General features: G+C 28.8%; 2 protein-coding genes across 2 annotated transcripts; both read left to right on the top strand.

Annotated features, from left to right (window-relative positions):
* Window positions 1-1282: 1282 nt before the first annotated feature.
* LOC113853764 (auxin-responsive protein IAA27-like) lies at window positions 1283-4111 on the top strand. Its single transcript, XM_027484365.1, has 5 exons — window positions 1283-1841; window positions 2436-2662; window positions 3189-3330; window positions 3504-3565; window positions 3807-4111. Exons 1-5 carry the CDS (start codon window positions 1522-1524, stop codon window positions 3842-3844), a joined length of 789 nt encoding a protein of 262 aa, XP_027340166.1. The 5' UTR covers window positions 1283-1521; the 3' UTR covers window positions 3845-4111.
* A 10115-nt stretch (window positions 4112-14226) lies between these two features.
* On the top strand, window positions 14227-16264 carry LOC113856195 (protein SPEAR1-like). The gene is made up of 5 exons (XM_027487915.1): window positions 14227-14682; window positions 14793-14903; window positions 15506-15573; window positions 15721-15799; window positions 15940-16264. Exons 1-5 carry the CDS (start codon window positions 14464-14466, stop codon window positions 16054-16056), a joined length of 594 nt encoding a protein of 197 aa, XP_027343716.1. The 5' UTR covers window positions 14227-14463; the 3' UTR covers window positions 16057-16264.
* Window positions 16265-17502: the final 1238 nt, after the last annotated feature.

Here is a 17502-nt window from a genome sequence, read left to right as displayed (position 1 = left end):
TTGTTGCTGCACAATATTCGTATAAAGAAGAAACAATTCATAAATTTGATTTTTATTGATCATCCTTTGTGAATAATTCGATTTCCCTTTTTTTATTTTTGTTTGCTTACTATTATTGTTTTTTATGATTTTGGGAAGATATCTTATTTTCTTTTAGTTGTCACTTTTGTTGTATTTGGTGTTCATAAAAATTAATCTTTCTTGGCCTCTGCAAAGCAACGCATCTCCAACTTTTGTTTTTCTTTCTCAGGAGAATCCAAGAAAGCAAAGCAGCAAATAAGCCAAGAAAATCTGGAGCTTGCAATGGTCACTGATTTTTAATATTTTAATTCATCTGAGGCGCATGAAAATGTGGCTTTTTCACAGACACTGTTCGTTCCATCGTTTTCTTTGATTCCTTGCTCCGCTTTCCACCCTCACCTTTCATCCTTCCAAAGTCTAATCTTAATTAGCACATTCTACAAAGCATGCCAACAAAACATTAAATTATACTTAGTTTTCTACGTACTTTTCATCAGCTACTTTATTCTTTTTTTATACAAAGTATATTATTTTCTTCCTGTATTAATTTAACAAAAGTTATAACTCTCTCCATTTCTTATTTTTGTTGTTTAATATTACATATGCATATGGTAATTTTTCTAATTAATATATGATTTATTATATTTTAACAAAATATATTTATTTATATTTTACCTATGTTATTTTTTTTTTAACTTTCAACAATCTCACAGTGATACTATTTGATTAGTGAAAAATATGATAAATAAAACAATCTCAAATTTCTAAAATAATAATAAAATAACAAAAGATATAAAATAGACCGTAATAGTTTACAGAAATGATTATATCTTTTTATAAGAGAAACAACCCAAAATCTTTCTGTACAATAATTCTTCTTCCTTTTCATCAATTTAACCCAATATATTTTGACTAATTGTGAAAAAAAAAAACATGATTATTTGATAGTAAATTATAATAACGTTTTACATTTTTATACAGCTCTTCTTATTAACTGTTAATATTCATGCAACATACATGATTTTTAATAAGAAAAAAAAAAGAGAAAAAAGGAGATAAAATAAGCAAAGTATCCGGGGTGCTTTCTGTGGCTTGTCGGAGTAGTTGGCCACAAAAAGATTCACACAAATTTATAAAAAACTAAAAAGGAACACGACCTTCAAAGAATATATAAAAGGAAAATGCAGAATAAAGCAGAAACAGTTCCGTATTTTCTTTTGCAAACCACATCCTCGTTCTTTGTTTAATTAATGTTCTAAATTCCCTGTCTTTTTATGTTTTGTATCCCTTCAATGCAAGTACTTAACAGAGCACAGAGAGGTTATATAGAAAGAAAGAAACAGAACAGAGAGAAGAACCCAAAAGCTACAGAGAAGTTTCATTAACATATCTTTTTCCACTTTTGAGTTGTGATTCTTCAATATCATATATTCTTTTCTGCTGCTCTTTCTCTTCTTCTTTCCTTCCTGTTTTGTGTTCTGAAAGTATCAGTGTTATTTGATGTCTGAGGCATTGGAACATGGGTATGTTGAGGTTCCTTCAATGAAAGGGTGTGAAGAGTTGAACCTGAAGGCTACTGAGCTGAGACTTGGGTTGCCAGGGTGTGAGTCACCAGAGAGGGATGATGTACTTAAGACTGTGGTTTCTGGGGCTAAGAGGGGTTTCTCTGATGCCATTGATGCTGGATCTCCCAACTCTCTCACTCTCACTGCTGCAACTGAATGCACCAACCAACCAACCCTTGTCAAGGAAACTGTTCCACACTCTCCAAACCAACCATTGCATGAGAAGAAGTCCCATATTACTGCTCCATCTGCAAAGTACTACCTTCTTCCTTCTACATCGAAGTGATTCATTTTATTGTTTTTCTGTGTGTTTACAAAAACTTGTAAACGTGATGTTTCTTTTGTTGTTGAGTAGTTGGGGTGCGTGGAGGGATAAGGAAAAGGGTTTATTGGTTTCTCTTTTCTATTTTAGTCAGTTGAAATTTAAACAGTAATGAACTAACTAAGCTAATTCTCATGTTAGCATCTAGATCTTAGTACTTGTATATTCTATGTAATTAGAGGATTTTCTTTCTATGTTTGTCAACATCATCATTAAGTTACTTCGGTTGTTTTGTAAATTTTCTTGTGTCTTGGTTGTCTATGATTTAATTTGTTTATTTGTTTTTGTATCTGTTCGGGATTTGAACTCTGCCAATTATGATTTTCTTTGCATTCTGGTGCCGAAAGATTTTTCCTTTGCTTCTGTGCTCTTTGATTTTTGTCTGTATATGAGGATACAGAACTCTTTCAGCTAGAGTCCTTTGTTTTGATTTATAATCACTGGCCTTAAAATTTAAAGTTTTTCTAAAGTTGGGTTCTTTGCATCAACCATCAAGCCTAAATTGTGTATTGTAATTTATTCTTCAGGGCGCAAGTTGTGGGATGGCCACCAATCCGTTCTTCTTTCAGGAAGAACTCAATGGCTACTCAGCCTCAAAAGAATGATGCTGATACAGAAGCCAAGTCTGGATGCCTTTATGTAAAAGTCAGCATGGAAGGCGCCCCATACCAGAGGAAAGTGGATCTGAATAGTTTTAGCACTTACAGGGAACTTTCTTTGGCACTCGAAAAGATGTTTAGTTGTTTTACAATCAGTGAGTTGTTATCACCTTCTTGCCTTCTGTGTGTGTCTTGACACTTGCTCTTAGGCTAACCACAAATATTTGTTGTAATTGTTCTTGTAATCATACTTTGCAACACATTTGATTTTAATCCGAAAAAAATTATAGAATATAACCTATTAATAGCCCACAACTATTTAGATCTTATGATGAGTAAACCAGGACTAAAAACTATTTCATATCTCAGGCTCGAGCTTGTTATAATGGAACCATGTGGAGTGCTAGGAATCGTTCAATCATTTCTTTACTGACGAAAAAGGGCTTGGTATAATTAATTACATTGGAAAAGGAAAATATGATGAAACCAAATGTTATAAATAAATAGTTGGCTCAACGCACATGCACATGATGTTTTGATAGTACTAACTGTTGGTGGCATGAATTTCTTAACATTTATCTGTTTCAATGTTGTAGTGTTTCAACGACATAGAATCACATGACTGAATGTGCCTGTGATTTTTATGACATATTCTGAAGATGTTTTTATTGACAAGTTCAGGTCAATGTGGCTCTTATGGGGTTTCTAGTCGAGAAAATTTAAGTGAGAGTAGATTGATGGATCTCCTTCATGGTTCAGAATACGTTCTTACCTATGAAGACAAGGATGGTGATTTGATGCTAGTTGGTGATGTTCCCTGGGAGTAAGTGCATTTTCTGGTTTAATTTCTAGGAGAAATTTGACTGAGTTGATAGTTAGACATTATTTTGACTTTAGAATATCAGAATTAAAAAAGGACATATTGATTAGTATTTCATTTTATTTCATTTCTTTTTGTTCAAGAAAATGTCTAAAACGATCTTATTATTCTTTTAGGATGTTCACTGAATCTTGCAAGAGGCTGAGGATAATGAAAAGTTCTGAAGCAATTGGGTTAGGTATGGGCAATATTTATTATAATAATTCTGTTATAATCTCTCCTTCAATTATATTTTATTTTATAATTGAGAAAACATGAAACTCATCAATATTCTCTCATATTCAAATTGGAAAACAGAATACTGGTTTGATCATAGAACGCAATTGAACTCCACTGCTGACTGTCCCTGAATTGCTACTATTGAGTTTATGGTCCCTCTATATTTATTGTTACACTAATCTAAACTGTGAATCCTGCAGCACCTAGAGCCATGGAAAAGTGCAAAAGTCGGAACTAGTGCAATGCTATATGCTTTTGTCTGCTGATTTGGAAAGATTGAAGATTGAAGACCAACTTTAAGCATATAATACCAACTTGCTTGCTTATGTATAATTCTATATACGAGATTGGGGTGTCCTAAACTTTTTAATGGACATAATATATTGATGACAATATATTAGGTTTGTTGTAGACGTCTATATCTTGATTTAGACGCTCCCATACTTCAATTACAGTCACTAAGGTTACCTTAGTATGTAAATTTTGTTTCTCTAGTAACTTGTCTCCCTCTCTCAACGTTTAATGTAAGAGACCATTTTGTTTGTCATGGTAAGGTAAGAACAAAAAACAGCACACTTTCTTTCTTTATACATATGTATTTGTATGCCATTTTCTTCTTCTCATTATTATATTTTTGTTCGGCGAGGGAATTAACAATTGTTTTTATCGTGCTTAACCATTGTAGTATATCACAAGTTATTATATATATATATATCCAAACTTATAACCATTCGGCTGCTCTCATTAATGTTTTTAAAAATTAAACCATGAACGTTTACCTGTGTGGGCCAGAAAGTGCGACTTAACATTTTAACAAGGAAAATGAGGGGCTTTTTATTTAATAATTTTTTTTTAATTTTCTGTTTTTTATTTTTATTATAAAATTGCTACTTTACTTTTATTTCATTTTTAAAAGTTTGTACAATAAACAGTAAAATTCAAAAAAATAAATTAGAGTGTTTTTATACAATTCTCTGAAAACAAATAAAAAAAGTGACAAATTTGAATTTATATATATATATATATATATGAAATATGATCTATTCACATTATAGTGTAGGTATAAAAAATTTATACTAAATTTTAACGATATAAATTAAATAATTTAACGGTTAAAAATTTATTTTTTATTATTATTATATTTTTTATATATTTTTTAGATAATTTTTAATCATTTAATTAATTAATTTTTATACTATTAAAATTTAGTATAAGTTCGAGTTTATATATATATTTGGTTTGCCTTTTACTAAAGTATACTTTGCTAATTATGAAATGTCTATAGTTGTCGGAAAATTCATTTTCTGGTGCATTGATGTTGAGTTGACCATATTTGAGTATTTCAATATAATGGACGTGGCTAATTGGAGAAAAATAAAATGGCCCACCCGCACAAGAAAAAAAGGTGGCTTGACCTTATAATCATTAATTTTAATATCACATGTTCTTCATCCCAAACATAGTGGTTTTATACTCAATATAATCAATATATTATTGAATATTTTTTCATATTATTTAATATTCTTCCTCAACTTAAAATCCTTAGCTCTAATTTGTTACAATTAAATATACTATTCCTCTAAGTGTATAATAGATAAACTACATCTAACAATAAAACCATTCAGAGGCAAAACCAGGCTGAATTGACCAAAGGGAATCAGGCCAAGTTGACTGAGGGTAAAAGGGATCAAGTGAAACTAACTATAAACAACAAAGATTAAAAATTTATTAAATAATATTTAGAATTTCAATATATTAAATACTTAATTATATATTTCATCTAACAATGTCTGTTATTAATATTACGTTCCAGAGGCTCATATTAACGAAGCTTTCGCTTATTTTTTGTTTGGTCGTGAACGAAACTTTCGTTTTAACAGGGTAACAATCGTAGTTTAGCGTACATTTCATCTTTTTCAAAGTTTTACTCAATCACAATTTTGGCCCGATTCAAATTGCAAAAGCATTGCATGAGACCAAATAATACTAATAAGTGCATATTTTTTATTTTAATATTTATAAATATGAATGTAATTACTATCACCTTTCCTCTTTGGACAGTGTCATAACTTTTTCCTGTAAAAAATACATTTACGATTAGACAGATAAAATTAAAACTTCAGAAGGGCTTTTTAAGCTAAGATTGAGAAGCAGCTTATTAGTTTTCCCTTTTTTTTCTTATAAGCATTTTGTTAATGACGGGCCAGCCCATATAGACTTAAAATGCCCAAATTGATATTGATATAAACTTGCTTATCTTTTGCCCACAAAGTGGTAGAGAGTTTGTTGTTAAAACGTAAATTTATAGCCCAGTAGTTAATGTGGAGCTTGCTTTTACATGAATTATTATGGCTCAATTTGTGGAAAGATGAAAACGAAAAATCTAAAAGAATGTATATCAAACATCTTGCTAAAATATGTTTAGAAGTTAAATCTAGAAATTTCCTAGGAAAAAGTCTAGTGCAGTTAAAAGGGTTCACAAAAGTGCCGTGGTGCCTTACAGATTAAAAAGTATATTAAACGAGGTGAGACTCATACTTTATAACAAGCCAAAATTTGAGAATCACTTCGAATTGCAAGAGATATTCTTACTCTCTTCCTTGATAAATATATTCCCTTCAAATTTGATGAAAGTCTCCATTTCTAAGTTCTAACACTTGATTTGCTTACTTCAAGGGAGGAGAAGAGCATAGAAAGAGGTAAGGGAATGTTGAGTACTTGGGTATTTAATTTCTTATACTTAATTGATAGTCTTAGAATAGTAATTAAATTTTCACATATTTCTTTAATTTGGTGGTATTTTTCCTTTAACATTAAGTACTTGGGTATTTCATTTCTCGCCCTTCACTTCATATTTCTAGCTCTAGAACCCTGCTAATCATTGTTCTTTGGTTAAAAAATTCACAAATTATTTTAAAATATGGTGAGAATGTATTAAAAGCTATATTAAATATGCATTCGATGCTATCGATGGAGTAAGCTTTATAGGCATCTCCCCTACAGTATAGGTTCGGTTTTCACAGATTCACCTAATCCCCCTAATTGGATTTAAGAAGCAATTAATTAACTGTTTTCGATTATATATTTGATGTAATTCTCATTCTCTTTCTACTTTAGAAAATTTTATTTTTACTCCCACGGACACATTCTTAATATATGCAATGGAATGCAATAAAAGAGAAACGGCATAAAGAATAGCACGACAAGATATGGGAAGCTAGAAAATTTAATAATGCGTGATCACATGCATGCATGGAAGCAAATCTTTATACTTTATGGGAAGTATGCATTGGTTTTGTTGGGTACCAAAAGGTAAATCTACGGATTAATTCAACAGCCTCATAATTTATAAAATAATCGATGAGCATGTGTGAAACTCAGATAATAATTTAAAGATGAAGGGGAATGACATCATCGGTTTCCTTGAGATTGCACTAAATTAATATAATGTAAGCACCAACTCTGTTCTTTAAACAAAACTTTAAGTTCAGATACTCTCTTTTGTTCAAAAAAAGCCAAATTAATCTGAGAAGAAATCTCAATGACACGTGAGAAGCAGAGGAACTATATATGCCATCGATGACTCATTAATTATGGCTGACTCTTGATGAGTCAAGACTTACATATGCATTAACTAATTGTATTTATTTTAAAATCCCTGATTTTTGTTTGATTGAAAAAGAAAACGATCGAATTTAAGGCATTTATTCCTTAGATAAATATGCATACCTATGCATAGGGAAAATGAAGACTTGACAAATTTTAAAAAGATATTGTTTATATAATAACTGGATCTTTCCAAACCAATGTACCAATTCAAAATTACCCGGCAAGCTATTAATGTTCGAACTTGAGATTTCTACAAGACATAAATTCAGTGTGACTTAAATATGATCATTACTATGAAAATCTGTCATTGATAACTCCGAAAGGTACACTACAACTCTCCTGAAAGATTATGCCAGTAACCAATATACCTGTTCCATTGAATCTTTCCAGTATATATCAAACCAAAATTAAATTAAAGTAAAAAAGGAATCTTATTCTGATGCCCCTTCACTGGATGGATGGAAATATATATACCTTAAAGGTCTCCTTTATCATATGATTGATGCATAAGAAATTTAAAACAAGACACTACTCAGTCTCTAATGAATGCAGTGCACATAGCAAATGAAATGAAAGATCAGATACAATCATGCCTGATATGATCGTAATCAATTGTATCATACCATATCTAAGATAGATCATAAAGCACTTGGGATGTTGGTTTTTCTGAATTAATAAATATATATACTTATATAGGAGTAGGAGACAAGAAGGACCAATCACATTATTAATACTGTCACATTTTCAAGTAATCTCAGTGGGGCCTTATGAACTGAACTTTTTATAATAAGGGGTTCCATAATCCATATCCAAAGGCATGCCAAGTGTTGAATTTCGCAGTTCCTCTCCGCATGTGGCAAGGATCATTTCCTTGTAGTTTCCAAGGTCCCATTCCAGTTGTGCCTATGCACAATCCTAGTTTATATATATATATTTGGTCCATATAGAGGCTTCTTGTAATTTTATATTCTAAGAAAATCTTCCACCTAAGCAAAACATGTATTCCGTGGGTATCAAAATATTTCTTAAGCATCTTAAGCAATAGATCTAAGTCATAAGATGGCCACAGGTTTTTAATTGGACAGAGATCAATAATGCAATTTTAAAACAGGTTCAGGGTGAGGGTACTTCATTATTTGAAAATCCAAAGTGGCTCAAAATCTGTGAACACTTGTGACAGCAAACTCGTCAGCTTTGGTTTTATAAAATAGATTCAAACAAGGCATGCATTTGCCAGTTGCATATAAGCTATACCATATTTATACAAAGCGACATCAATTAAGTTAATTTTCTGCTATACAAAAATAATTAAGCAAATGTGTAAAGCAACTGAGGGTGCATTTGCTTAATTAAGGGTGCATTTGAAATTTAAGCACTTATGCAATAAAATCTTTTTAAAACAATGACTTACATTGTAAATTTAATGTTAAATTTTATTGAAATAAATTAAAAACAACTTATATTGATAAATTATATAAAGAAGTTTATTAAAATAAAGAATCATAAATTATTTTTCATAAGTTCTTCTAAATATATCTTAAACTGTTAGTTTAGATTTTAAAATGAAAAGAAAGAGATTGAATACTATTAGTTTATTGTTTTATAATTGGAATATATGCTAAGTGTTATACAGTCAGTTTGAGTCTTTATTTATGAGAATGAGATAATCCCCGTACATATTTCTTTTTTATAAAGTTACATGCCTTATTCGGTTTCTAATTCACGCCAATAAAACAATTCATGATTAAATAATAATATAAAAAATATAATGTCGATACACTTTAATTATTTTTTTAATTTATGTATTTATATTTAGAATTTTATGTAAAAAAATATGCAAATATCTTAACAGATATCTTTGTTCCACACCGTAGAACCATAAACATTCGATGTTTGAAAAATAACCCTACAAAAATAAATGATTAAGACTGCATATTAAAGGAGTCAGCATTACATTTAAGTATCTGATCATCAGACATGCAACCTAGACAGATTTGTTAATGGATCGAAAATCTTGTAAAGAAACTTAGAAGATTCTGTTTTCATAGCTTTTTTATTTCGAAGTGCAAAAGTTTTGTGACAGAAGGAGCTGCATTCTGTGCCCAAACCTCTTCAATATTCTCAAGTCTTAACCATTACGAGAGGTAGGCTCAAGTCCCCGTGTGTGTAATGTATCTGAATGATATTATTTTGAAAAAGAGAAATCGAGAATCTAATATAATATGAGATTGTAGCGATTTTGTGTGGATTTGGAATGAGAGCTTTTGTTTGGCTTCTATTTATTAGTACACAGCGTTTTCCATGGGATCGTTTTGCTTGCGAATCGTGTGGAATAATGCACCTGGAAGACTGCATGTGTCCACAAATCTGTATTTTATTAATTTCACCATTAAAAATTTGTATAACTAATAAAAAGTTATATATATTATACTGGTATAAGTCTAAAAGTTCTTACACTAAATTTAAACTTTTCATTTAACTTATATCTAATGAACAGTGAAGTAATAAATTATAATTCGTTAAATAAAAAATTTAAATTAAATATAAAAGTTTTTATATTTATACTAGTGCGTAGTGTAAAAAGATTCTGTCTATATATATATATATAAATTTTATATTAAAAAAAGTAATTTAATATTCAAAGTTAGTATTTGTATTACATTGAATTTGAAACTCTTTTAAAAGTAAATTAACATCTCACATAGGAATACAAATTTTAAATAAAAATATATATATTTAATTTACAAAAATAAATATATGGAAATGATTTACCTAAAAATATATTAATTTCTCAACAATAATTTATTTTACTTGAAAATAATAGATTGTCTAGTTATACTCTAATATTATTATTCAAGGTATTTATTTTATTGTTTATTTTATGATTTTTAAACAGTCTCATTATAATTTTGATTATTTAAAGGTAACGGCATATTTTGCTGTTCCACTTGAGGGTATTTGTTTATATTTAATTAAGATAAGATTTAAATATATTATTTAAATTGATTATATATTATATTTAATATTATTGTATAGCCAATTTCATTTAAACCCATAAATGTATTTTGAATAAATAATTAAATCAAATGTTTATTTAATATCATTTAATAGATAAATATTTAAATTAATTACAATGATCATAATATAAAATAAATAAACAAATAAAACTAGATTTCCTTATTTCCAAAGATCAATTAACACATATGTAATATTCTTTTAATAACACCTTTTATATATATATATATATATATATTTGGTTCAAATCAATTATTTCATCACACACTTCTCTCCTTTTATGATACACAAAATTATACAAATGCAATTTCTTCTTTATAAATACATAAAACAGTGTGCTTAATATTAAAAATAATCTGAAAACGATAAGCTTTATTCATATGAAATTATAAAGATTTTTTAATAATTAATTTCAAATACTAATTAAGGACCTAAGATATAAAAACTCTAAGTCGTATAATTAAGTTCATAATTCTATTAGTAGTTTTGACAGCAAAAAGAAGTGCTAAAAAATGTTCATTTTTACTAAAAATAAAAAAATACTAATTATTAACCGGTGTGATTTTATTAGTAGTTAAGAAATGGATTGAATATATACTAATAAGGAAAGTGTTTACAAAAAAAATTATGTACAGAAGATATTTTGGTTTTATGAAAGAGAATCACATCTCATGTGGTAATATATACATTTGATTTACTTTTTGGGTAGTCAAATTACTAATTAAGCCGAAGTTTATCAAAAATTTGAAAACGAATTGTCTTATATTAATTTTTTACATAAAATCATAATGTAAAAGTTTTTTATTTTTATTTTAATAAATATTAAATAAGTGAAGTACTATTAAAATTTGTTAAATCTATTAATAGAAAAATAAACAATTTTTTATATAACAAACAAGCAAGAAAATCTACCATGAAAAAAACTATTTTCATTGGAGTTCAATTGTTTGGATCTGATAATGACAAAGGTAAAAAAAAAAGTAAAAATTCAACTCGTTCAATTTATTAGGTTTTTTTTTTTTTCTAGATTAAATGTATCCTTGATTAGAAACAATTTTATTCAAGATAATTGTAGGACAAAACTCTTCTTTCGAAAGCATAAGTATTTTATAAAATCAAATTACAACTTTTTTTTGTAAGGAAATACAAAATATACAACTTAAACTTTGACACACTCTATATAACATTAAAATGCGATGATTTTTTATTATAAAAAAAAGCGTTACCTTTAAATATCACTCCTCATCTTTCAATTCCAGAAAAGAAAAACGATTCTAAGAATGGAACAACAACTATTTCGATCTCTGCTTCTGTATCTAGCCAAGATTGTTGTGTCTAACACAAACTTACAAATTATGCTAATCAATTTTTAATTGATACATGCATGAGCATCTAATTGAAGAATCATGAATGGTCAAACAAATCATAAAAAGAATTAAGCATATAAATTATAATTACATTATCCAAATCAGGCTAAATAAAAAACCCTTACCAGGCACGATGAAATGGAAAGAAAAGAAAGAATTTGAATAAAAGTAAAGAAAATAAATAAATAAATAAATAAATTTCCTTTCTCTGCCTCACTCCCTTTCCACTTTAGATCTTGTTCTCTTCTCTCCAATCCAAAAATATAATATAATTATAACTTCCCATGCCTTATTTATTGATAGAAATATACTTTTTGGATGCTCAAGTGCTCTTCATTGCACGTGTAAGTAATTTTGGTTTCTTGGCCACTAAAAGTGAGTAATTTTGGACGAGATTTATTTTATTATTTAATTTCTATGATTCATCTCTTATGAAATTATTTTTTATATTGGCCTTAAATTTCATGATTCTCCCTCAACATATAAATTCTTGTACAATCAAAGTTTAGAAAACACTAATTTAAATTCATTGTGATTAATATGATCTTTTAATATTCTTGATCTCTTGCCTCTACATAGACATGTGTTTGATGTAGTATTAATTTCACTCTCATTAAATTGACTCAAATAAACGATAAAAATTTAAAAAAGTTAGAATGCACTAAACACACTAAGGAAGAAGAGGTAGGAGAAAGAAAAGGAAGCATAAACCAGATTATATAAAGCTATTAACACTTTATATATGTACACAGTCTGTCTTCTGCTTAAGTAACTAATGACATGCTTTTGGTGGGGATTAATTAGTGGGGTTTCTTGTAATTTGAATGGGTTCACATGTCTGGCTAACAAATTGGAGGATTCTCACTTTCCACCACACAAACAACTCATAAAATATGCCCCACAAATCATGCGTGAAACAGCTCAATTAGATTTCCTCTGTCAACACTTAATTATAACCACATTATTAATATAATCATATATATTAATTCTCTAGGTCAATTCTTCCTTATGTATTAACTATAACTACTATCCTTACTGCTTTTAGATCTAATAAATAACATAAACGTAACTCCATAAAAAAATATTTTTTCTTTAAATTAAAAACATTAATTAAGTATAATCTTAATTTTTCTCATAATTTTAGTTTATATTTCTAATTGAACTACTCCTTGTGGATGCACTGCATTTTTTTCAATGGATAATTCTAAATATTTTTAATCTTTCTTCTTAAAACATTTTAATTATACTAATAAAAGTAAACTTTTTTTTTATGTCTTTAAAGATATTATCTACTTAATTTATTTAATATTAAAACAGTTATTTCAAAATGTTGTAAGATGATCTAGCAACAAGGCTAAAAAATGAAATAAATTGGAATCTTTGATTCAAACACGATTTGCTTATGGAATTTACAGCTGTGGCTTCTCAGTTTAGTGTATTATCAGCTGAGACAAATTGACCGTGAACTAGGAAACCACATGCAAAGTGGAACCCACTCAAAGCTTTGTCATCTACATCAATCAGTGTAATTAAAATAATCACATATACAAGTCCCTTAAAAAACCATCATAAAAATCAGAACCAGATACAATTAGTTAATTAAATAGCTTCCAGTCACAGTACAAGTTTTAGCCATTCTCTGCATGCTTAGCGTAAGATACACTACCAATTTTTTTTTAATGGAAAGAAAATTTTTAATAACATTTTTGTTCTTTGTCACGTCAAATTAATTGTTACATTTAAATGTGAATCAAATATTATTATTTCAACAAATGAAAATAATTTTTTTCATACCATTTGTAATGTACACATACGAAAGATGAAGATAAAAGTAGAAGAAAAACACAAATTTGATGAGTAATATTATAATATAAAAAATGAAGGAAAAATTTAAAAATTGATATATGAAAAAAAATTAAGGTTATACATATGCACACCGCCTACCATATGGCGCGTGGCCACACATTGTTTATCATCACAGCTTATTTAATATATCGAATGGGGACAAATCGCTTTCAGAAATGGAAAATGATTGGTATACATTCCACATGCGTGTATATTTAATGAGAGATTTAAAAAATTGAAAAATGTGAAAGAAAAAATATATATGAAGAAAACATATTATATAATTGTATAAATATTGTCATTATTAAGATATATTTTTTAAGTTTTTTTACCTGTGTTAAAAGTATTTTTTAATTAAAGGTAAATTTTTATTTTTAAAGTTGTAAAGATTATTAAAGTGAATTTTTATTTTTTAATTTATTTTCTCAGTCTCATATTACATGTCACTAAAATATTTTTTATTTCTTAAATTATTTATAGTTTTAGAATATTAATTAATAAAATATTGTTGACTTTTCAATGATAATCGTATTTATTTTTCAATGAACTACTAAATTAATTTTATAATTATTTATGACTTAAATATTATAATAATTTGAACGCTTTTAATGAAAGTATGTATATCAATACTAAATGATATTTGGCATGAGACAGAAGGAGTATATAATAAAAGGATAGAAAAATGAATGAATGATATAATGATTATTAATACAATAATAGTAATAATAAAATTAAAAGGTGTGACCTGTGAGAATAAAAGAATATCTTGAGCCAAGAGGATAGGAGGAGAGATAAAGCAAAGAAGAAGATCTAAGTCATGTAGTGTATATAAACATCGAAATCTACACACAATCTGATCCAGCGATGCAATACACATACTTCATTAGGTGTTGGCAGTTTAAAAACACCACTCAAGATCTCTAATTTCCCAGCAATTTTTCAGCAATTGAAACCACTTCTTTCAGGGATTTGCAAAACACAACTCTCTCTCTCTCTCCATCAAAATTACAGAAGCACGAGCATGGGAAGCAGTTATTTTGGAGAACCAAACATGGGTAATGAAAGAGAAAGCGGTTCTTCTAATTCTTCAACATCATCATCATCAAGAAAAGGAAGGAAGAACAACCCAGACAAACCAAAGCAACCACAGAGAGGACTCGGAGTTGCTCAATTGGAGAAAATCAGATTACATGGTCAAATCACCAATGGCTTTCATCCTTACCCATCTAATTTCAACAACGTAAATTAACCTCTCTTTTCTTCTTTAATTTCTCTCTATGAAAGATAAGATCTTTTTTCTTTAATTTGTGAAATTCAACGGAGTTTTGTCGCGCACGCAACATGCTGCAGGAAGATCCAAGAGTGCAAATAGCATATTCATCTGTTCCTTCATCATCTTTTGCTTACTCTTCGTCTTCTACACCTTACACAGCTTCATATGGCTTCCAACCCAACATTGCGGTAGGTGTAATTTTGCCTTCTCTTAAATGCCAATTGCTTTTATGTTTTTGCTTAAATCAAATGTATGATATATATTATCAATTAATTTTCATTCTTTGTGATGGGTAAACATTTCCCCCACATATTTTCACCTCTCACTACAATTAAGTAACCTTTAGTATATATAACTGCACCGCCTCCAAGAAATCAAGATCGTTATTTTTGTGTCCATTGTAGTCTTATAACTCATGATATGCAACCTTAGCAATCTTTTAATTCTGAACTAACTCTCCTCTCTATATTTGGTTGAGTTTGAAGTGAAGTGCCTATTGTTTTGCTCTACTACTATCAAGGGTAGTACTAAGTACTAACCCTAGGAGATAGTGGGATGAATCTGTGCGTTCTGCTAGCTGAATAATGATCAAAATCATTATAGAAAGTGATGAGAAGGGTCAAAACTGTCTTTGGAATCATGTTACATTTTATTCGTCATTATAGTAGTTTACATCTATTTGTTACAAGATGGCAGAAGCAATTTCCTTTTTTCTTTTCTTTTCGGAATCTTTTTTCATAAGATGTTGCCAATATATTGAAATTTTGACAAAACTCGTTGGCTAGTGCAGATGGGTCTATCCGATAATGAGAAAAAAAGCATCAGATATGGAGATTCTCAGACGAATAATACAGCAAGGTACTTAACTCTCTTCTAGTCGCATTTAGATCCTTGGCATTGACGAGAGCAAAAAAAGTGTGCTCATAAAAGCTGGATATTTTTCCTCCTCTTGTTTTATTGTCATGACTCATGATGAATTTCCTGCTGATACGTGAAATTAACTAGATGGGAACAAGCCAACGCCATCTTGGAGAGCCAGTCATCTGTTCAACCTAACATAACTCGACCTTTTATAAACCTAAATGTAAGATTTTTATTTTTTTCAACATGCGGTGCAACTAGCTTGATACTCCTCATAAAAATGTATTTGGCACCCAAAAGTTTATTTGTAAATTCAAATTGATCTTATTAATTATGCCTTTCTTTTTCCGTCCATATAACTAGGACTCGCAAGACATAGATACCATGAAGCGTAGAAGTGGTTCCGTAGGCTCTATCAGTCTCAATTCTGAATCAAGTGACACTCAAGAACCAGATTTGGAGCTCAGATTATCTCTTTGATCTGCCATTGGAAATGTAATGCTTTTTATTTACAATTTAGAATTGCAAAAGCACAAAAATGAACAAAACAACATATATGTGTTTGTTTTAGTTCCGGAGATGATATCTTGGGTAATGGAAAATAGACTGACTCTGCATATAAATTAATGCAAGACTTCCCTTTTGCATAAATTCTCAAAGAAATGAGAAGTTGAATAGCTATTTCATTAGTAGCTCTATAGTCCTTAATTACTTTTTATTTTAGCATTTCCAGTAGTTAACATAGCTATTTCATTCATGAACTCGGCATTATTTTTTTAATTTAATTACTGGTTATCAGGCTATATATATGACGCATTGTGCGAGGACGAAGAGGAAGGAACTGATGCAAATTTCATGAGAGAAACGTCCTGACATAAATGGGATAAATAATCTCAACTTAGATAAAATTAATAGTAAGATTTTATGAATTGATATAAATTTTAATATAATATTTTAATTTATTAATCTATTAAAGAGAAATGGTAAAAACACACGCTGACACACTTTTTTAAAACACTCTTGATTTAGGTTAATTTTTTCAGGAAACTAGTTGATAAAATTTTATAATTTTTAATTAATAATTAAAAATATACTAATAAAAGTGTGTTAATGAGTTTTTTTTTCCTCCTATTAAAATGGGATAATTAACTTAGACAAACTCGACATAAGTATATACTTTTCTTCTCTAGACTCAAGGCGTGTATCTGAATATATATATGGATTAAGTAAAACTGGCCACTGAGAAAGACTTAAAGAAAGCTATGCCCGTTTGGTCGAACACTCCAAGCGATACATGTAGATGACTATATAAAAGGAAAATGTTAGATAGATTTCTTTGGCGTGTTTATCTCCAGAGAGATGTTAAAACAAGAGCTAAAATGATAACTATAATACAGCTTAAATATGATATACTCTTTTTTAGAAAAAAAAATTGATTTTATTTTTTACTAATTAGTTTTTTAAAATGAAATAATTTTTTAATAAAATAATTAAAAAATTATTGTGTAAATTTTTTGTTTTATATGTTAATTTTTTTTATTAACTCATAAAAGCGTTTAATTAAAAAATTAGACTAGAATTAAAATTTTATAAAAATAAAAAACTAAAATTATATTTAAGCCATATAATACATATGATGTAATAAAAAATGAGAAATGTTAACACTCTTGGAGTGTTTATAATTGAAGTTAAAGAAATTAAATGTATGAGTGATTAGTTACAAGATCAAGGTAGCCTTGGGGGACAATTGTCTTGTCAATGGCACAAGAAGAGCTGGATTATGCATCAGTCCTTGATACTTGTTTATGGTGTTTATGGTGATAGAGATAACAATCAATGCTAACATAAAGTTGGCTATTTTTGCAATTCGCCGTACTCTATATATATATGTACGGCGTTAATAAAGCTATCAATGAATCAACTTCC

Source organism: Abrus precatorius, unplaced genomic scaffold (genome assembly GCF_003935025.1).
Source record: "Abrus precatorius isolate BTA unplaced genomic scaffold, Abrus_2018 Scaffold11, whole genome shotgun sequence".
NCBI lineage: Eukaryota > Viridiplantae > Streptophyta > Magnoliopsida > Fabales > Fabaceae > Abrus > Abrus precatorius.
This window is presented reverse-complemented; position numbering and strand designations above follow the sequence as displayed.